The 22,858-nt window shown below is 42.7% G+C and overlaps 2 protein-coding genes across 5 annotated transcripts in view; both read left to right on the forward strand.

Annotated features, from left to right (window-relative positions):
• LOC112231940 (zinc finger protein 583) overlaps positions 1-22,858 on the forward strand; it is a 969,163-nt gene that overhangs the window by 636,817 nt on the left and 309,488 nt on the right. The gene's annotated exons all lie outside the window — the stretch shown is intronic.
• The window catches only part of LOC112231910 (zinc finger protein 507-like), a 31,896-nt gene continuing 10,907 nt past the window's right edge, over positions 1,870-22,858 (forward strand). The window contains exons 1-5 of one of the 2 annotated variants that reach the window (XM_042311889.1): positions 1,870-2,402; positions 4,663-4,793; positions 4,994-5,176; positions 20,689-20,850; positions 21,232-21,343. In XM_042311889.1, the coding sequence (XP_042167823.1) occupies positions 2,120-2,402; positions 4,663-4,793; positions 4,994-5,176; positions 20,689-20,850; positions 21,232-21,343 (871 nt within the window). In that variant the 5' untranslated portion in view covers positions 1,870-2,119. The remainder of the gene's footprint in view (positions 2,403-4,662; positions 4,794-4,993; positions 5,177-20,688; positions 20,851-21,231; positions 21,344-22,858) is intronic. The other variant, XM_042311888.1, reaches the window with a different exon arrangement.

Below are 22,858 nucleotides of genomic sequence, written 5' to 3' on the forward strand. Positions count from 1 at the left end.
AAAAGTTATTCTACTTGTCACATGTTGTTTGTACAATTACAGTTCTGTACTTCACTATGTGACTGTATGACCCTGTTGTTGAAATGAAATACAACATTGACTGTTCTGACTGACTTGGCTATTTTTGTATCGTTGCAGGGACTGCGTTGTCCTTATCTCAGTGAAACCAAAACATTATACTTCATTTTTGAATCAACACGTACATTTTTTTAATAATAAACTCCAATGCCTCCATATTGTACGGTACTTGAATCACAGTGTTAGAGGCTTGACTGGTTAACATTTTATATTGTCATGTTTGTGTGTGTACAGCAAAGAGTTTCTTATATAAAACTTTATGATTTTCTGTTAAATTTGTGTCTGCAGTCCATGAGGACCTGCTGATATCCGGTGTTGCTGGCGGGAGAGACTGGACCTCTGAAGCGGCTGGTCACAAACCCTGGCCGCCGATCAGGACACTGGATCAGGAGCCATCGCTCTTCCTTCGCGAGTTGGAACCAGGACCCAACCGCGAAGGACAGAGACTCCACCACGACACAGAACACAACCAGTGGACAGGTGGACTGAACACCTCAGTCCTGGTGGTCATCAGAGAGACAGAGGCTCCAGTCAGGGATCCAGTCTGCAGCCCAGACCCTTCTCTTCACATTCTCAGTGCAGGGATGAAGCAGGGCCTGGGGCTGATAAAGATAGACCCTCCTGTTCCTATAATACAAACACCATAGTATCCATGATGAACAGAGCAGGTCACCCTGGGCTTCAGCCTTCACAGAGAGGTGGGAGACCCCCCCCGTTTTGTTAGGGAAAAGTATTTGAAGGAACACCAGACCGTTCACAACAAGGAGAGGCTCTTCAAGTGCAAACTGTTACAAGAGCTTCACCTTCCTGACTAACCTTATCAGACATAGGAGTGTCCACAACAGGGCAAAATAGGAGCCGTGTGGCTTGAGATGTGCACAGGGCCTATCTGGGAACCATTCTGTAGCTGACATATTTAATCCAATAAAATCATTTTCTCAGTTTAATTTCTCCAGGTGTCCTTTTCAGGTTCTCTCTCAAAATCACTTTTTTAAATAGAAAAACAACATTTGATAAGCCCACCTGAGGTTTGGGAAAAATATTAGATATTTAGATTTTTGGGGTGGAGTTACCCTTTTAATGCAAGTGTGCACCAGCAAGAGACTATCTTTTGGTTGTGATGTTTCTGTAGTGCTCATGCGATTGCTGAGTCTTCTAAACAAATGGCCACTGGATTGATGCAAATAGTCAAGCCAGGTTGGTATAGGCTACATTGTTGTTAACATTTAAATTAGAAGGTTTTTGGTTAAGGCTTTCCATCTCTATTAGGAGGTTATCATTAGCATCATTGCTAACGGCTACTCAAAGTGTATACCTAGGCACACACACGGGCATTCCGGTTTCAGGAAGTTGCAGGAAAATACAAAGACATGCCTTTTTTTCATGTCTTGTGATTAATATGATACATTTTTTTTTAAATATTGGTGAATTACGTTTTAAAGTCTGGAATCTGTGATTACGTCCGTTTTTATAGGGCTCTACATATCATGTATAGTGTCTTGGTCAGATACCCCTCATAAACCATTTAACTTTTCATTTAAAACGGGCTTGTCTGAATACCTGTTTTTAGAGCCCGTAAATCTAGGCTAGAACAAGGACAGTGTAATATTTACCTTACGGAGGATGGAAAAAAGTAATTATTCTATTCTTGCTAAATTAGTCTGAGCTTGGAAGATAGTGATCATGAATAGGAGAGTTTATGTATGATGTTATAAGCAGTACCGTAATTAAACTAACAGCGCGAATTCCTATTCCTTTTCCATTTAACCTCAGCATTTTAGCTATGACGCCAACCAATAAGAAGCCTTCTCTTTAGTGCGAAGTTAACGTAACCAGGCTTAGTGAAAGGAAGTGTAGTGACCAAGAACAAGTTCCACGTTAGCGTTTTTGTTATTTAGACGTTTATTGGCACCGTTGAACTCAAAATATGACATATGTAACCGCGCTGCACATACTTACCCCAGGTAGTCTTTAATTCGCGTTGGAGACGGAACTTGGTTGATGATGTTATCTAGCTAGCTGCTAACGTTCGCTAACAACAATGGCTGACTGTATGATTTTTCACACTCAAATTGCCTCCATCATGGAGATGCTAGCGAATACAGCCGTGGCAGAGATCTGTAAACTCGTAGACGACGACTATGCAGTGTTTCGTTTGGAAATAACTCAAAGCCAGAAAGAAAACAGGGGATTGCGGAGGAAACTACAACAATTGGAATTGAAGGTGGCACGGGAGCGCGCAGAGAGGACAATACGAGAGCGCGTCCTCACCAGTCGTCCCAGTAGTGTCAAGATCCTTGACCGATGCAGAGGAATGGCAAGAGGTACATTTTGCATTAGGCTGTGGGGAGTGTCGCCCCTTTCACATCTGCGCATGTGTTAAGATCTGTACCCAGAATTGGGTATTGGTCAGTTTTTGGATAGTATTGTAATGAAACAGGCAGAGAGTGCAGCTCGAACCCTCAACCTTCAAGCCCCGCAGAAATCGATCGTGCTAAAAACAAAAACATGATCAAGTGGCAGAGTAGATATCTGCTCTTTTAAACCAGGGTCTGCCACACAACTCCCTCACATGATACCTTTCTAGGAGTATGCAGCATTGCTAGTTATTGTTGAAGGCCCTCTCATGATAAATACTTACTTTTGGGGATTATGTAGAATACATTTTGGATTACTTTTAGTTACATTTAACTGGTTTTAATATAGACAGCGTGAAATGACTGTGAATTTTGCATGATACACAGACAAACACCTTCAATCTCCGTGTTTCTCTCTGCCACCCCCACTGCTCTGTGTGGTTTATTCCGCCCTGTCATGGAACGTATCCGTGAAGGGCATGGGGCTTGATGCTGTGCATTGATGACATGACACCTGGGTCCCGCTGGTTATTATATGGGATGTCTTCCTTAATCTGAACTGTCAGTGTCTGCGCCGTGGGCAATGCGAGGATGTGGTGTCATGTACAGTGCCAGTCAAAAGTTTGGACAAACCTACTCATTCAAGGGTTTTTACTATTTTTTACATTGTAGAATAATAGTGAAGACATCAAACTATGAAATAACACATGGAATCATGTAGTAACCAAAAAAGTGTTAAAGCCACCCTTTGCCTTTGACAGCTTTGCACACACTTGGTATTCTCTCAACCAGCTTCACCTGGAATGCTTTTCCAAAAGTCTTGAAAGTGTTCCCATATATGCTGAGCACTTGTTGGCTGCTTTTCCTTCACTCTGTGGTCCAATTCATCCCAAACCATCTCAATTGGGTTGAGATCAGGTGATTGTGGAGGCCAGGTCATCTGATGCAGCACTCCATCACTGTCCTTGGTCAAATAGCCCTTACACAGTCTGGAGGTGTGTTGGGTCATTGTCCTGGTGAAAGACAAATGATAGTCCCACAAAGCATAAACCAGATGGGATGGCATATTGCTGCATGATGCTGTGGTAGCCATACTGGTTAAGTGTGCCTTGAATTCTAAATAAATCACTGACAGTGTCAACAGCAAAGCACCATCACACCTCCTCCTCCATGCTTCACAGTGGGAACCACACATGCAGAGATAATCCGTTCACCTACTCTGCGTCTCACAAAGACGTGGCATTTGGAACCAAAAATCTAAAATTTGGACTCATCAGACCAAAGGACAGATTTCCACCGGTCTAATGTCCATTGCTTGTGTTTCTTGGCCCAAGCAAGTCTCTTCTTCTTACTGATGTCCTTCAGTAGTGATTTCTTTGCAGCAATTCAACCATGAAGGCCTGATTCACGCAGTCTCCTCTGAACAGTTGATGTTGAGATGTGTCTGTTACTTGAACTCTGTGAAGCATTTATTTTGGCTGCAATTTCTGAGGCTGGTAACTCTATGAACTTATCCTCTGCAGCAGAGGTAACTCTGGGTCTTCCCTTCCTGTGGAGGTCCTATGAGAGCCAGTTTCATCATAGCGTTTGATGGTTTTTGTGACTGCACTTGAAGAAATTTACTTTTAACAAGGCACACCTGTTAATTAAAATGGATTTCAGGTAACTACCTCATGAAGCTGGTTGAGAGAATGCCAAGAGTGTGCAAAGCGGTCATCAAGGCAAAGGATGGCTACTTTGAAGAATCTAAAATATATTTCGATTTGTTTAACACTTTTTTTGGTTACTACATGATTCCATATGTGTTATTTCATAATTTTGATGTCTTCACTATTATTCTACAATGTAGAAATAGTAAACCATCAGCCTTCTGACCGGTAGTCCCACGGAAATTGACTGCCCTAAAAGCATGCTCAAGTGGCGACGCTTATAAATCCAGGGTAGCTACAGGATGCAACAATACTTCCCCTGATTACTTAGCTATCTTGCACAATATATGTGTTCTTTATTTTACCAGGCAGGTCAGTTAAGAACAACTTCTTGCACAAAGGAACTATCACATTCTATCCAAATTCCCTATGTTCATACTCAACTAAAATAATGTGATGCATGGAACAATAAATAGTATATCAATAAATTATGAGAAGTGTTACCTTACATCCTTGCCAATTGTAGACAGTGTCAATAGTGTACAATATAACTTAACCATCCCCAATCACTCTCTCAGGTGAAGGGCCTCTCACTGGAGGCCACAGGAACTTTGTGAAGCCAGCAGGACACAATACATGGAGAGATGACCAACCAATCACTGTTGATGAGGGGAGTGGAACCTCAACCCAGCACATTATTGTGATAGAGGTTAGTGTAATGGTATTACATCAACATTACAGTACATCAAATGTGGCCAGTTTATTTCAGAAAGGCTCCCTTCAGCTATTAATTTGCTTACATTTACATCCTCATTTATCTGCCATAGTGGAGCTTGTGAGACTTCCCTATGTTATTGTTATCCAATTCAACTCATGTACCGATAATAACCTCCTCTCTTCTTGTTTTAGTCTTCAGATGCAGAGGCTGCAGGTCCTGGGGTCAAGCTGGAGATGTCTGAAGGAGAGGTGGAACCACAGGACAGCAGAGACATCCAGACTGGAGCAATGGCTGGAGTGGCGCACCCTGTAGTCACTGAGGACCTCGCCACCGCTGCAGCGGCCCAGACCAGGATCGGACGCAGCATCACGGAGGTCAGTGGAACGCTGAACGCCGTCCTCAAGTCAGAGACAGACATGGAGACTTTAACTGTAACACAAAGGCTCTTACACACAGGATCTGATAACAGGTCAGATCCAGAGAGACTGGGGCAGGAAAGGCTGGGCTGTCCTACTGCTCCCGGCTCAGAGTATTTACTTTACCGTATTCCGAGTTTGAGGAAGGTTCCTTCCTATCGGGACTCAGATGACTCGTTAGAGACTGGCAATGATCTGTCTTCTTCTTACCCTACAGAGATGGGTTTAGAGAGACAAACTGATCTGTCTAGAGGGGACTGGAACCGGTACAGTAGTAGTGTACACTCTGAAGGTTGCCTAGATAAGCAAGGGGAGGTTATAGATGAGGTGAAAGTGGAGGGCGATGCTCCTCTGACATGGAATGTAGACAAGACTCACTTAGGAGAACAACACTCACAAGGCAGATATTTCTTAGATTACAGGGAAAGCTTAGAGACAAATCCAAATGTCGTGACCCACTCCCCTTTACAGGCGAGTGGGTCAAATCGCAACTCAGTGTCCATGTCGATGAGGCATTCCGATTCACACAGCGGTGTCCTTCTCGATCAGGTATTGAACTCAAACGACAGTGCTAGAGCCCAGGTTCAGGGAGGGGGAGCCCCATCAGGCAATAGTAAAGAGAAACGGTTCCTCTGCATGTTCTGTAACAAAGGCTTTAGCTGCCCCCAGAAGGCGGAGATCCACAAGAGGGTCCACACAGGGGTGAAATCTTTCAGCTGTACCCAGTGTCATATGCGCTTTGCCCAGTGCGGCAACCTGAAGAGGCACCAGAGGGTCCACACAGGGGAGAAACCCTTCAGCTGTACCCAATGTCAAATGCGCTTTTCCCAGGCTGGCCACTTGAAGCGGCACCAGAGGGTCCACACAGGGGAGAAACCCTACAGCTGCCCCCAGTGTGAGAAGAGGTTCTCCCACCAGCACCATCTGAAGATGCACCTGAATGTCCACACGAGAGAGAGGCCATTCAGAGAGTAACTACCTTAGGATACACCAGCAGAAAAAACATTCCACTCTGTAACATAGAAAGTAACCACTCCACTCTATAGCTTCTGAGGTTTAGATACAATTTAAAGAGAAAAAATAGGAAAAGAGAGAACATTTTAAAGAGAAAGATTAATTTTCATTGTTGTCAGCATACAAATATCCAGAGATGCATTAGGAATAACGAGAGTAACAGATTTCAGTGTAGAATTTTCCTGTGTAGAATATTGCATCCAGGCATTGTGTGATTTATAAGGCATATAGAAGCCTAAAAAGTCTGTTACATATTGTGTTTGTACTCTGTAGGCAATATGATGTTCACAAATGTCTATTTCATTACTTACATTTAACTACTTTATTATTTTAACAAAGAAGTTTTAAACACACCATATGAAAACCACACAGACACATCTCAATCGGCATGATAATGTGATAAACTGGGGAAAAAATGTACACAAAATGGGACTCAAAAAAAATACTTTCATTGAGACTCTCTTTAGTATATATTACATCTGATCTTACCCTATTCTGCATACACCCCCAGCGCTTTAAAACCAATATGATGGGGTCATTGCTGCCGGCTCACCTTCCAGTCACCACAATCGCTATCCTTCTTCCTTCAAGGCACTCCGAATCAGAATCACCTTTATTCGTCAATTACATTTGCATGTACAGGAATTATGGAAGCCCTGAAAACCAAGGCGAAAAAAATAGAAAAATTGGATTCTTGGAATTATCTCATTTGAACGACTTAGTATTTTGTTCAAACAACTTAGTGTCTCGTTCTAATGACTTAGTATCATGTTTGAATGACTTAGTTAAAGTCACATAAAAGAGATGCTAAGTCATTCAAATGAGATACTAAGTCGTTTCAAGGAGATACGAAGTCGCTTAAATTGTTATGCAGTTTGTCAGACCATGTAATGGTTGCTTCAACCATTCATTCACTGTTTCTATTAATTGATATGATTGACAAGTTATTTGATAGCCTAAAGCATGGCTGCTTTTGAATGCCAGATCATGTATGTGGGCGAGCAAGGAGCAGAGCATAATTGAGCTGATTTAAAAAATAATAATAATAATTGTAAGCGCTGTAACTGTACACGACTACACTGTCTATAAGACTGATGTACTCAGGCAACTGATTGATCAGACATTCTATAAGAGACTCACTACAAACCCCACATAACCGCTTTTAGCTGTAATGAACAGACTGTCACCAAGGCCATGCACAATGGTGAATAGAACACAGATTATTGGTGCGTAAAACAGCTCCACACCGGTAATCTGCAGTCACTAAAATAGTGTTTGATTATCTAAATCCCCAAAAGGACAGGACAAATCTTCTTTGTGATATCAGACCTGGTTTGGCAGAAGGCATGAAGATCTCTGTTCAGCTTCAAATGCCCTGATAGATAAATATGCCGCTATGTAATGTGACACTTTTGTTTACCAAAGACACAGTTAGACATTTGTTAAACGTCTTCCCGCTAATAAAAACAACTCCACTCAATATTATTGTCCAAATAATTTGTGTGCAAGTAAGATTTTTTTTTTCTCATACTAGGTAGTTGACCATACCTTGAAGTATTTGAAATAGCTGAATAGTAAGGTAATAATGGTTTATTATAATAACAATAATAAACTGCCTCGACTGCATGAGGCTATAAAACTGCATGCCACGGGAAGTTGATCCCTGCAATGGGAGGATTTATTTTGCAACCCGTCCAACAAATCCATCCATTAAGCAAGGTTCTCGCATATCATCCATCAAATTAATAGGTATTTGTCATCGGTGCTATTGAAAATCAGATAGCTTCCTTATGTTTTAGTAAACCATTAGCCAACACTTCAACTATTAAACAAAGTTTCATCATGAAAGTTTACTATCTCTTCATTTTATTTTGGTGATTAAATGTATTTTTTTCCCTGTTATTGTGAACTATAATCTTTTTAATTGAAGGCCTATCACAAACCTTTTTTTGTTGGCAATTCTGGTAGGCTAATAAAAGCATGTTGTTCACAGCATAAACCTGCCTATTATCTCGGATGTTCATTAATTTATTGGTGATGGATACTTTAACTGTTTGTTTAGACTACTATTAAAGCGCTCACATAGGCTACTTCTCTGCCAGAGCCCGCGAGATAACTAGTAATTCCCTTATGATAGATATCATGTTACCTCCTTACACATAGGTTGCGCGTCCATAAGGCTAGGCAAAGATTTAAATTAAAGTATTAAAGTAAATGATATAATTACCCTACTCCTGTCTATACAGAAATACATCAATAAAATAATTAAAAATAGGCAGCTAAAGCATGATTTGGCCACAGAGGATCATTAGCTTCTTTCAAAAATATTAGTTGTAGATGTTTTAAATCTTATTGCCTACAGTCAGAAGGAAAGGCAGCGCGAGCAATTTGGGCAGCTCTCACAGCAAATACTAAGTAGATGATTGTTGAGTTGCGACTGTCGGTGAAAAGTAGAGAGGCCCGGCATATCGCAATATAAAATAAATGCGGGGGAAAAATGTTTGGAAAGCAAATGCCTATTGCTGTAAAGAGAATGCAATGAAAATACTCTCATCTGTCTTTTAGTCCGGGGTGCAAATTTCACTGTGCATTTGAGGGGGTCTCTAAATAATGCTCATTTAACCATTCTTCTGTTAGTTTAAAATGTAATAGTAAATATGTTTTACAGTGGTAAATACTAAAATAAAAGCTTCCAAATGAAACTAACACCCCCACCTGTTTGTCAAGATTTAAACCATTTAAGGTAGCCTAGTGGTTAGAGCGTTGGGCCAAGTAACAGAAAGGTTGCTGGTTTGAATCCCTGAGCCAGACAAGGCTCTGTTGATGTGCCCTTGAGCAAGGCACTTAACCCTAATTGCTCCTGTAAGTCCCAGAGTGTCTGCTAAATGACTAAAATGTAAACGTATGTAGCGGCGCTGTCCACTAAATAGTGCTGAATTTTGGCCTTTGCTTTCCCTTCGTACGTCCTCATTTCCGCCATTTGTTTGCCATGCGTCCTTGATTGTTTTAAAGTCACCATTGGCCTCATGTTGAAATCCCTGAGCTGTTTTCTTCCTCTGTGGCAACTAAGTTTGGAAGGATGCCTTTATCTTTGTAATGACTTGGTGTATTGATACACCATCCAAAGTGTAATTAATAACTTCAAAATGCCCAAAGGGATATTCAATGTCTGCCTTTTATTTATTTTTTTACTAATCTACGAATAAGTGACCTTTGAGGCATTTGAAAATCTCCTTGGCCTTTGTGGTTGAATTTGTGTTTGAAATTCACTACTCGACTGAGGGACCGTACAGATGTGTGGGGTACATAGATGAGGTAGTTATTCAAAAATCATGTTAAACACTATTATGTGACTTGTTCAGCAAATTTTTACTCCTGAACTTATTTAGGCTTGCCATAACAAAGGGGTTGAATAATTATTGACCAATGTCATTTCAGCTTTTCATTTTTAATGAATTTGTACAATTTTTGAAAAACAAAATTCCACTTTGACATTATGGGGTATTGTGTGTAGGCCAGTGACAAAAACATCTACATTTAATACATTTTAAATTCAGTCTGTAATTCAAAATCTTTTGAACAAAGTTAAGGGAGTGTGAATACTTTCTGAAGGCACTATATAGACACAGAAATGACACAATCCACATACAGTATGTACATACCAGGCAAAAAGAAAATGCAGACTACACTATAAACATCAGTCTAAACTACAGAATACACTATATGCCAGGACACCTCAGTGGGGCTCGACGGCTGAACCAGCATCCTGGAACTACCCCCTCGATCCACCACTCAACTCAGCCCTGCCTCGTTACTTCCTACTTGGCTCTGACACCGCTCATTCCACTTCAGGCAGACTCAACAGGATGTCCACTTCTGCCTGCTTGCTTACTGTACATCAGCCACTAGCTTCTTCCTTGCCAGTCCTTCAATTCCAAGTAGCCCCAGAGCTCTCCAGAGTGATTGGCCTGCGAAGCCCCTGCAGCCGACCACAACTGGTAGTTTCCAGGTTCTCCATCCATTCTGCTGACTCTCAAGGATGAGGGACTGGTATTTGAGCTTCCACTCATGCGACAACTCCATTCTCTCCTCCCAGGGCACTGTGAGCGTGATGAGGACCACCTGCTTGGTGCTTCTAGACCAAAGAACGATAACCATCGGTCAGACCTGTTTGGCAGGAGGAGAGCCCATGCTCGGTCGTCCACATATTGTGCTGCTGGGCTTTTTGACAACCCCCACATCTGGAGGTTTGTTGGTGTGGGCAAAACATTGTACACAGAGCAAGCCAGAAACTTCATCTGCTGCCCTTTCATGTTCCAGATGTGTTGCCAGGTGAGTGCCCTGTCTCACACGCTCTCTCGGCGTGTCCAGCTGCCTTGTTTTTTCATAGCTACAGCTCTGACATGCCTGCTTTCTTCCTCAGCCATTGTGACCTCCCTCTGCACCATGCCTCAGCACTCTGCTTTCTTCCAACTTGATGTGGTTCTGCATCCCAGATCCAGCCTGCCTTGGTTTACCGACCAAACAATGTCAGCGTGTTGCAGCGGTTCCTACAGCTCTATGAGCGCTCTGCTGGCTGACCACTTGTGACCTGTTCTGACCTCGATCTCTAACCTCCGTTCAGACCTCTCAAATCAAATGTTATTTGTCACATGCTTTGTAAACAATAGGTGTGGACTATGCTTACGTACGGAACCCTACCAACAATCCAGAGGGAAAGAGAATAGAGAAATAATAGAAAAGTTAAAACACATAATAATAGATACATAACGAGTAATGATAACTTGTCTATATATACAAGGGGCACCAGTACCGAGTTGATGTGCAGGGGTACAAGGTAATTAAGGTAGATATGTACATATAACTAGGAATAAAGTGACAGATAGTAAGCAGTAACAGCAGTGTATGTGAGGAGTCAAAAAAGTTCGTGCAAAAAGGGTCAATGCAGATAGTCCAAGGTAGCTATTTGGTTAACCATTTAACTAACTATTTAGCAGTCTTATTGCTTGGGGGTAGGAGCTTTTCAGGGTCCTGTTGGTTCCAGACTTGGTGCATTGGTACCACTTGCTGTGCAGTAGCAGACAGAACAGTCTATGACTTGGGTGGCTGAAATCCTTTAAAAAATGTCTGGCCTTCCTCTGACACAGCCTGGTATAGAGGTCCTGGATGGCAGGGATGTACTGGGCCGTACGCAGTACCCTCTGTAGCGCAATGCGATCAGAGACTAAGCAATTGCCATACCAAACTGTGATGCAGCTTGGTATGGCACGCCCCCATTGATGTGAATGGGGGCGTGCTCGGCCCTCCGTTTCCTGTAGTCCACGATCAGCACCTTTGCCTTGCTGACGTTGAGGGGGAGGTTGTTGTCCTGGCACCAGACTGCCAGGTCTCTGAACTCCCTTTATGCTGTCTGATCATTGTCGGTGATCAGTCCTACCACGTCGTGTCATCGGTATTCTTTTTTAAATGTATTTTATTTTACCCCTTTTTCTCCCCAATTTCGTGGTATCCAATTGTTTTTAGTAGCTACTATCTTGTCTCATCGCTACAACTCCCGTACGGGCTCGGGAGAGACGAAGGTTGAAAGTCATGTGTCCTCCGATACACAACCCAACCAACTGCTTCTTAACACAGCGCCATCCAACCCGGAAGCCAGGCGCACCAATGTGTCGAAGGAAACACCGTGCACCTGGCAACCTTTGGTTAGCGCGCACTGCGCCCGGCCCGCCACAGGAGTCGCTGGTGCGCGATGAGACAAGGATTTCCCTACCGGCCAGACCCTCCCTAACCCGGACGACGCTAGGCCAATTGTGCGTCGCCCCACGGTCGCAGCTGGTTATGACAGAGCCTGAGCGCGAACCTGGAGTCTCTGGTGGCACAGCTGGCGCTGCAGTACAACCACTGCGCCACCCGGGAGGCCCCGTCATCGGTATTCTTAATGATGGTGTTGAAGTCATGCACGGCCACGCACCCCTGAGGGGCTACAGTGTTGAGGGTCGCGTGGCGGATGTGCTATTGCCTATTCTCATCACCTGGTGTTGACCACTGAGCTATAGTCAATGAACAGCATTCTCACGTAGGTGTTCCTTTTGTCCAAGTGGGAAAGGGCAATGTGGAGTGCAATAGAGATTGCATCACCTGTGGATATATTGCGGTGGAATGTGAATTGGAGTGGGTCTAGGGTGTCTGGTATGATGGTGTTGATGTGAGCCATGACCAGCCTTTCAAAGCATTTTCATGGCTACAGAAGTGAGCTCTACAGGGTGATACTAATTTAGACAGGTTGCCTTGGCGTTCTTGGGCACAGGGACTATGGTGTTCTGATGGTAGGTGTTACAGACTGGGTCAGGGAGAGACTGAAAATGTCAGTTTAGAAACTTGCCAGCTGGTCAGCACATGCTCTGAGTACGCATCCTGGTAATCTGCCCTGCGGCCCTGTGAATGTTAACCTTGTTACAGGCTTTGCCATTTATATTTTGAGGTTGGGCATAAGCACGTTTGCACGTGTTGCACACTGATTGGTGTCACCTCGTTAGTCAGTATGTATTACACCTGTGCTGTCCCAGGTAATATTTAAGAGTGGCTGGCCCAGTGCTCCAGTTGTCTTGAGAGACATGGAGGGTTAACACCTTTAGTTGGCGGTCCCTATTTGATTTCTAGACAAACAATATTTTATCTGATCGTCCCTATTTTTGTTTTGACCACTTTTTGCTTTGCTTCCTGTCTATAAGTTTGGTGTGAGGTTTTGTTTGCCTCTTCTTGGGCAAAGTTTGTGGACTCTCATGGTGGGTTTTTTTCAGGTTACAGTTGTTGTTGCTAGTCAACTTGTCAGTGGACACCCCCATTAGTGTCTTTCAGAACCCCTCCTATAATCCCACCTGTTTCGTTTTGGTTGTGGTCAGTGACTCTTTGTTAGTTACCCCCTCTTGTCGAGCAAAATTATTTGGTTTACTTGCTGGGGAACGTAACAACCTTGACTTTCTCTGCCTCTCAGAGACATGGCTCCATAAACACTCTCCATATGCTGCTTTGATTGTGCCTGGCTACAATGTTTTCAGGAGAGACAGGATTGAAGGAAGAGGAGGGGCTGTGATGATTTACATTAAAGAACATATCCGATGTAAACAAATTGAGTGGTCATGTGATAATGAACTAGAATGTATCGGCCTGAACGTTACACTGTCTCCCCAAATGTCTTTTACCCTCATTGGAATGTATAGGCCACCTTCCACCAAAAGTGTGTTTTTTGATCAGTTTAATACCATGCTTAGGGAATGTGATTTTGGGAAAGAGGTCATCTTAATGGGAGATTTTAACATTAATTATGAAGACAAGTGTTGTAGGAAAACCCTCAAACGGATCACTAATACCTTTGACCTTACACAGCTAGTTAAAGGGCCAACCAGGGTGACTTGTTGCTCTAAAACACAGATTGATTTGGTGTTCAGTAATAAACCAGAGAGAGTGACTAAATCATTCAATATGGTTACTGGGCTGTCTGATCATAATCTGACACTTATAGCCAGAAAGCTGTCTAAGAGCAGGTTTAACCTCTCTACTGTTAGAAAGCCGGATCAACTCAGAATACCTAAGAGTGATTTAAACTATTTTGAAAAAGCAATTAAGGGAATAAACTGGAATGATCTCTTGTCCTATACAGACGTGGAAGCTGATAGTCAGGTTTTTCTATCCACAATCCAGACTACAATAAATGGCTTCCTAAAGAAAATCAAATCCAAACCTGGCCAAAAGAGCACTCTTCCTTGGCTAAATGGAGAAATCTGGAAATTGATGAAAGAACGAGATTATGCTCTAAAAATAGCCCTAAAATCTAAATTAGAGCATGACAGACGTAGGTTTACCATGTTGAGAAATGAGGTGATGAAAGAAATCAGACAGGCCAAGGCAAACTTTTTTATTAACATAATTGGTGAAGCAAAGGGAAATTCTAAATTGATCTGGGAGAATCTAAAAAACTTAACAGGGAAAGACCATAGTAACACTGCAAAAAGACTAGAAATCATGGTGAATAACAATCTAGCACAGGATGCAGTCGAAATAGCAACAGCCTTCAATTCCTACTTTATTGACTCTGTCAGGGTACTGACACAGAACCCCTCCACTGGTTTATTGGGCTCAGTGCTAGTGAATGACACTCAACCTGTCTTCATCATAAGGGAGGTTTCTGAGTCAAAGGTGAACAAGGTGATTAGCTCACTAAAGAACTCTAAAGCCAAAGATGTGTTTGGGATGGACTCTACCTTTCTTAAAAACTACAAAGAGTCACTCATTGGCCCCATTACTAAGGTCACCAACACATCTATTGGTCTCGGAGTGTTTCCTAGGGTATGGAAGTCGGCCATAATAACGGCCATCTTTAAATCAGGCGACCCTGCTGACGTGAGTAACTACAGGCCCATTAGTATACTACCTGTGGTGTCAAAGGTTGTTGAAAAGTGTGTAGCGGAACAACTGATTGCCCACCTCAACAACAGCCCCTTCACATTACACTCCATGCAGTTTGGCTTCAGAGCGAAACACTACAGAAACGGCCAACTGCTTTCTTCTGGAAAATGTGAAGTCCAAGATGGACAAAGGGGGTGCTGTTGGGGCTGTGTTTCTGGACCTAAGGAAGGCTTTTGATACTGTTAACCATGAGATTCTCATCACAAAATTGTCCAAGTTCAACTTTTCCCCTGATGCCTTGAGATGGATGAAATCATACCTTGAAGGCAGAACTCAGTGTGTCAGAGTGAGCAATGAGATGTCGCCCACTCGTAGCTATGATGTGGGCGTGCCCCAAGGGTCAATACTGGGGCCCCTCCTGTTCAGCCTGTACATTAATGATCTGCCTTCTGTCTGTACTGGGTCTGAAGTTCAAATGTATGCAGATGATACAGTGATATATGTGCATGCAAAGAGCAAACAACAAGCTGCACAAGAACTCACTACTGTAATGGTCCAGGTTACAAAGTGGCTCAGTGACTCGTGTTTGCATCTCAATGTGAAAAAAACTGTTTGCATGTTCTTCACAAAGAGGGCAACAGATGCTACTGAGCCAGATGTCTATGTGTCAGGGGAGAAGCTCCAGGTGGTATCCGATTTTAAGTACCTTGGCATCATACTTGATTCCAACCTCTCTTTTAAAAAGCATGTGAAAAAGGTAATTCAAATAACCAAATTCAACCTAGCTAATTTCCGATTTATACGAAATTGTTTGACTACAGAGGTAGCAAAACTGTACTTCGAATCTATGATACTCCCCCACTTAACATACTGCTTGACTAGTTGGGCCCAAGCTTGCTGTACAACATTAAAACCTATTCAGTCTGACTACAAACAGGCTCTCAAAGTGCTTGATAGGAAGCCCAACAGCCATCATCATTGTCACATCCTTAGAAAGCATGAGCTCTTGAGTTGGGAAAATCTTGTGCAATACACCGACGCATGTCTTGTATTCAAGATCCTTAATGGCCTGGCTCCCCCTCCACTCAATATTTTTGTTAAACAGAAAACCCAGACATATGGCAGCAGATCCACAAGGTCTGCCATGAGAGGTGACTGTATAGTTCCCCTAAGGAAAAGCACCTTTAGTAAATCTGCATTCTCTGTGAGAGCTTCCCATGTCTGGAATACACTGCCATCAGACACACATAACTGCACCACATATCACACTTTCACAAAATGCTTGAAGACATGGCTAAAGGTCAATCAGATTTGTGAACATGGTCCCTAGCTGTGTGTTGTCGCTTTCCATGTTGTCTGTTGTCTGTAGCTTGTGAGGTGTGGAAACACTTTGTTGCTTTTATGAATTTTGTCTTGCTGCTTTTTGTTCTATGTTGCTCTGTCTGTATGCTATGTCTTGCTTATCCTATGTTGCTATGTCTTGCTTGTTCTATGTTACTATTGTCTATGTTGTAATTGTTTTTAATAACCTGCCCAGGGACTGCGGTTGAAAATTAGCCGGCTGGCTAAAACCGGCACTTTTACTGAAACGTTGATTAATGTGCACTGTCCCTGTAAAAATAAAAAATAAACTTAAACTCAAACTCAACCTGTTTAAAGGTCTTACTCGCATCGGTTACGGAGAGCATGATAACAGTCGTCCGGAACAGCTGGTGCTCTTATGCATGGTTCAGTGCTGCTTTCCTCAAAGCAAGCAAAGAAGGCATTTAGCTCGTCTGGTAGGTTAGGAGGCTTGTGTCACTCGGCAGTTCACGGCTGGATTTCCCTTTGTAATTTGTGATAGTTTGCAAACCCTGCTACATCCGATCAGTGTCAGAGCCAATGTAGTAGGATTTGAAAAAGCCCTTTGCCTTTTTGATGGTTCGACGGGCATAGCAGGATTTCTTATAAGCGTCTTGGTTAGTGTCCCAGAACATATTCCAGTCTGTGCTAGCAAAACAGTCCTGTAGCTTAGTATCCATTGGTACTTCCTGTTTGAGTTTTTGCTTGTAGGCAGGATTCAGGAGGATGGATAGTCAGATTTGCCAAATGGAGAGGCGAGGGAGAGCTTTGTAAGCGTCTCTGTGTGTGGAGTAAAGGTGTTCTAGAGTTTTTTTTTTTTTTTGCCTGTACTTGCACTGGTGACATGCTGGTAGAAATGAGGTAAGACAGATTTCAGTTTTCCTGCAGTAAAATCACCAGCCACTAGGAGTGCTGCCTCTGGATGAACATTTTCTTGTTTTCTTATGGCCCTATACAGCTCGTTGATTGCCGCCGTAGTGCTAGCATCGGTTTGTGGTGGTGAATAGACAACTCTCTTGGTAAATAGCATGATCTACAGCTTATCATAAGGTATTCTAACTCAGGCGGGCAGAACCTTGAGACTTCCTTAATATTAGAAATTGTGCACCAGCTGTGTTAACAAGGAAACGCACCAACCCCCTTGAGCTGCTGTTCTGTCCTGCCGATGCATAGACAAACCAGCTAGATGTATATTATCAATTTCCTTATTCAGCCAAGTTTACGAGAAACATAGGATATTACAGTTCTTCATGTCCCGTTGATAGTGATTGTACATTCACCAATAGAACAGAGGGTAGAGGCAGTTTATTTATTCGCTACCGTAGTTTCATCAGGGTGCCTGCACGTTGGCCTCTATATTGCGGTCACTTTCTCTTCCCAGTGTTGGGGATTAGAGCCTGGTCCAGGGTGAATAAATCGAAGAATCCGATGGCGAAAACATTATGTAAAACTTTTTTTTTTTTATCAGTGCAAAAAATCACACCAAATAGCAGAATTGGTCAGGAGCCCGTAAAACATCCGCTATACATTCCACCACTTTCTTTCTTTCATCCAAGCTGTCCCACAGCATCATAGCCTGACGTGCTTTTGTTGCCTTGTACTACTCTACCACAGATGTAATTGGCAGCCACAGCTTGCTGCCTGTGCTGTACAGTCTGATGGAGCAGAAGATTCTTGGGACCGCCAGCCATCTCCTGAGGAAGTGGTTCATTTTATTCTCTAGTGCCTCCAAGGTTGAAAGAGCTACTTCATAGACAAGAAGTGGCCAGAGGAGTTTAGGAAGTACACAGTGTTGGGAGCTCTATGCCTTAAACTTGCCTGTTATGCCACTCTTCTCCAGAGATGTCATCCACGTGTCTGCTTGAAAGAACAAATCACACAATATTTGTCATTGAAATTGGCCCTGTACCACTTGCCCAGGTTATTCACAGGCTTCTCTCTGATGCTGGGAATGGTCTCCTCTCTGATCCTGAATTGTTGCTTTTTCAGGACTAGACTTCTTGACTTTGCAGACTTGAACTTCATTCTGGCCCATTTGATGAGCTCTTCCAGATCCTCCAAAATCCATCAGCCTTCTGGAACAGACTTCATTTTCAGATCATCCACGAATGCTCTGATTGGAGCCTGCTGGACGCCGCTTGCCGGTACTGCACCCTGTCTGAGCTTCTCTGCTGATTTAACCAGGAGGTTCATTGCTGCAGAAAACAAAATGATTGAGAGTGCACCCGTCCACAATACCGGCCACAATACCTACCTCCAGCCTTTCCACTTGTGAAGCGCATCTTGAAGTTGTTGAAATAGCATTGGAGGAGCTTCTGGAATCTTGCAGGTACATGGTCTTGTGTTGTTTCCACCAGATTGTGGGGTATGGTTCTGTAGGCATTGGTTAGGTCTAGCCACAGGACAGCCAGGCCTCCTTGGTTACGCTTTGCGTCCTTGATCTTTGAGATGAAGCTTGTGTGTTCAAGGCAGCTTTTAGAAGATTTTACCTTCCACATTGAGGAGTGAGATGGTTTGGAATTGCTTGATGGTTTGGAATTGCTTGATGTTTGTGGAGTTAACTTCTTTTGGGATGAAACAGCCCTCAGCAACTAGCCAACTTTCTGCAAGAGTTTTTCCTCCATCCCACGTTCAGCAGCCTTGTACAGAATACTATTAGGCCTTGGTGCTGATCTTCTCCTGGCCTTCTTGAAAAAGTAATCTCCTGCCAGCTGGGTTCCAACACCTCGAAGGGGATGGTGGCTTCATTGGTTTGAGTTTTGCCATCTCTTCCAGCTCATTTTCATGCCTGGGGTCACTGTTGACTCCACGAATGTGCTCCTCCACCTCTTCCTTTGTTGCTTTGAGCTCTCCTGAACTTTTGTCCCCCAGGGGTTTTGATAGATACTGGAAGGGCAAAGTCTGTCCTCTCCTTCATCCGCCTCCTTCTGTCCCTGCGATGGTATTCACCTCGGGACAAGGTCTTAATACGCTCTCTCAGATTGTCTCGGATCTCCTTCAGTGCTGGTTTCGCTCCCTCCCTTACTTGGTGAAAAGCCTCATTCAGCCTCCGCAGGTCGCGTCTTAGGGTCGTTATATTCTTCAGACATCGGTTTTCTCTTGGCTTGATGTTCGTCTTGGATTTCCTCTTTTTTTTCCAAAGCTGTCAGCCCCTATGCTCTCGATGATAGTTGACATTGCTCAGATATTCTTCCCTACATCTCCTGCGAGTGTTACCTCCAGCACTTGATCCACGTCTTGGTCGAACATGTCCCATTCCTTCTTTGCTGACACATTAGGCCATCTTAAGACCGATAGGACCTTAATGATCATGTGCTCTTATAATCTCCACCCAGCACAGCCAGAAGAGGACTGGCTACCCCTCGACGCCTAGTTCCTCTCTAGGTTTTTTCCTAGGTTCCAGCCTTCCCAGGCAGTTTTTCCTAGCTACTGTGCTTCTGCATTGATTGGGGTTTTAGGCTGGGTATCTGTATAGCACTTTGTGATAACTGCTGATGTAAAAATGACTTTGTTATTGATTGATTTCACAGGCTGGTCTCTCCTGTGTTGTTCTGTACATATTGTCTTGTATGTTGTGTGCCTTTCCTTTCCTGTTGGTTCTCTGTCTCCACTGGTGCATCAGTGATGTTCCAATTGCCACCCCTTGCCTGATACATCTAAAGACCCCTCTCGTTTTTGAAAATCTTTACACATCTGTAGACCCGAGAAATTGTTTAGCTGTTCCGTTGTCGGTTGTCCTTCATGAGTGGTCATAACAGTGGTCTGTCCTGTACATCGGTCATCCTCCCCCGCTCTTGCCTGAGAGTGGTATCTTTCCATAGCGATTGATAGTGGGTACCTTCTTGGGAAAGTTTTGATTAAGCCTTCCAAGAAAGATATTTAATGTTATGCGACCTATTTTGCTTCCACTGGTCCTGGGGATCTCAAGGTCAATGGCATCTCTTTACTACCAGGACATTTTAGCCAAAAACCTGGTTGCCTGAAGCTAACCCCAAGCACATATCAAAATCCACATAGAAATGGTTAATTGACCACAAAATCTACATTTTGCAATGGACTTGAACCTCATTGAAAACCTGTTTTTGAATTGAACAGGGCAGTCCATAAGCACCAGACAAAGGATATCAAGGACCTGGAAAGATTATGCATGGAGGAATGATCAAATATTCCCCCCCAATGTGTTCTCCAACTCATAAAACATTTTGGAAAAAGTCTGTGTCGTTATCCTCGCAGGGGTAGGGTGCTGGAGTATTGAAATCATTTTGAAACCTATCTTTTTTAGAAGAGAGAAATTCCTTGTTAAATCTTTCTCTGAGCAATTCTGTTAGTATAAAATATAATTTTCCCAATTTTGGGAGCATATAATAAGCTCAGTATTTTAATTATTTATTTTATAGTCTTTTTTGCTCACTTTTATTAAGGGTGCCAATAATTTGAGGTGACTGTACATTTGCATGTACAATAATTTTACTTGGTGAAATGGTATGGGACTCAAATGTATTGGGGGTGGGTAAACATTCCATGTTGAAAGTGTGTTTATTATAGTGATGGGTAAAAATCAATACGGTTACATATCGCAATCCATAGCACCTAAGTAACGTGATAATATCGTATCGTGACATCCCTGGCAATTCCCAGCCCTAGTTTGTTATCTGTGTGTGTACGTACTTGAGGGAGTGTGTGTGTGTAATATTTTACCTCTCTTCCAGGAGGAGGGTCCAGAGGTGCTGCTGGTGAAGGAGGAGGGCTGTGAGGAAGGTCTGGGGAACCCAGAGGGGACCATGGTCGTAGAGGACAACCAGACTACACCACCACCTGAACCCACAGAGGAACCAGCTGAGCAGCACAGGACCACATACAGTCTCACCAAGGTGAGCCCACTGTGAACTACTGTCTGAATGATATTAGGTCAGGGCCCGTATACACAAAGCCTCTCAGAGCAGGAGTGCTGATCTAGGATCAGTTAGCCTTTTAGATCATAATAGATACGATTATATGGAAAGATCCTAGATCAGCACTTCTACTCAGCCTCTTTGTGGATACGGGCCCAGGTCTTGATTAATTTTGTTTTAAGTGTGGAACCATGCATTTGAATTATCAAACCATTAAAGAGTGTTGAGTAATCAAATCAACTAAAATGTTTGCATAGTACTCATAGCAATCCCTCATTGCCCTATCAGAAGATGTTCCATAGCAGGGTGCTCATATCATATTTCTTGATCCAACATCCTCTCACTCTGTATCTCTTACAGTCAGTAGACATGGAGGATGGGAAGCCTGATCTGCTGCTGGTCAAAGTGGAGACAATAGAAGACGGACCAGAGAGCATTGACCTGCTGAGTGGATTAAAGATGGGGGAGCAAGGTAAGGGAGAAATACATATAGCCTACATACAGTGCCTTCAGAAAGTATTCATACCCCTTGACTTATTCCACATTGCGTGTGTGTTGCAGCCTGAATTCAAAATTGATTCCATTTTTTTTTCTCACCCATCTACACACAATACCCCATAACGATAAAGTGAAAACATGTTTTTAGACAATTTAGCAAAGGTATTCACACCCCTGAGTCAATACATGTTAGAATCACCTTTGGTAGTGATTACAGCTGTGAGTCTTTCTGAGTAAGTCTCTAAAAGTTTTGCACATCTCGATTGTACAATATTTGCACATTATTATTTTTTACAATTCTTCAAGCTCTGTCAAGTTGGTTGTTGATCATTTCTAGACAGCCATTTTCAAGTCTTGCCATAGATGGTCAAGCTCATTTAAGTTAAAACTGTAACTAGGCCACTCAGGAACATTCAATGTCATCTTGGTAAGTAACTCCAGTGTATATTTGGCCTTGTGTTTTAGGTTATTGTCCTGCTGAAAGGTGAATTTGTCTCCCAATGTCTGTTGGAAAGCAGATTGAATCAGGTTTTCCTCTAGAATTTTGCCTGCGCTTTGCTCTAATGTTCATTTTTATCTCCCCCCAAAAACTCCATAGTCCTTGCAGATGACAAGCATAGCCATAACCTGATGCAGTGGCAGCCACCACCATGCTTGGAAATATGAAGAGTAGTACTCAGTGATGTGTTCGACTTGCCCCAAACATAACGCTTTGTATTCAGGGCATAAAATGAATTTATGTGTCACATGTTTTACTGTAGTGCCTTATTGCAAACAGGATGCATGTTTTTGAATATTTTCTGTTCTGTACTGTTTTAAAGTCACAATTGGCCTCATGGTGAAATCCCTGAGCGGTTTCCTCTCCGGCAACTGAGTTTGGAAGGATGCCTGTATCTGGGTGTGACTGGGTGTATTGATACACCATCCAAGGTGTAATGAATAACTTCACAATGCTCGAAGGGATATTCAATGTCTGCTTTTTTAAAATTGTACCCATCTACCAATAGGTGCCCTTTACGAGGTATTGAAAAACCTCCCTGGTCTTTGTGGTTGAATCGGTGTTTGAAATTCACTGCTTTGCTGAGGGACCTTACAATTATCTGTATGTGTGAGGTACAGAGATGAGGTAGTAGTTAAAAAATCATGTTAAACACAGGTATTGCACACAGAGTGAGTCCATGCAATTGTTTATGTGCCTTGTTAAGCACATTTTTATACCTTAACTTATTTAGGCTTGCCATAACAAAGGGGTTGAATACTTATTGACTCATCTTTTCATTTTTAAAATTAATTTGTAAACATTTCTAAAAACATAATTCCACTTTGACATTATGGGGTATCATGTGTAGGCCAGGTACACAAAATCTAAATTGAATCAATTGTAAATCCAGGCTGTAACACAACAAAATGTGGGAATCTCAAAGGCATATCAAATATCTTTGTAAAATAGTTGCTGTTGACCTCATAATTGAGAGTTGAGAAATACAGA

Source organism: Oncorhynchus tshawytscha, linkage group LG34 (genome assembly GCF_018296145.1).
Source record: "Oncorhynchus tshawytscha isolate Ot180627B linkage group LG34, Otsh_v2.0, whole genome shotgun sequence".
In the NCBI taxonomy this organism is placed as follows: Eukaryota; Metazoa; Chordata; class Actinopteri; order Salmoniformes; family Salmonidae; genus Oncorhynchus; species Oncorhynchus tshawytscha.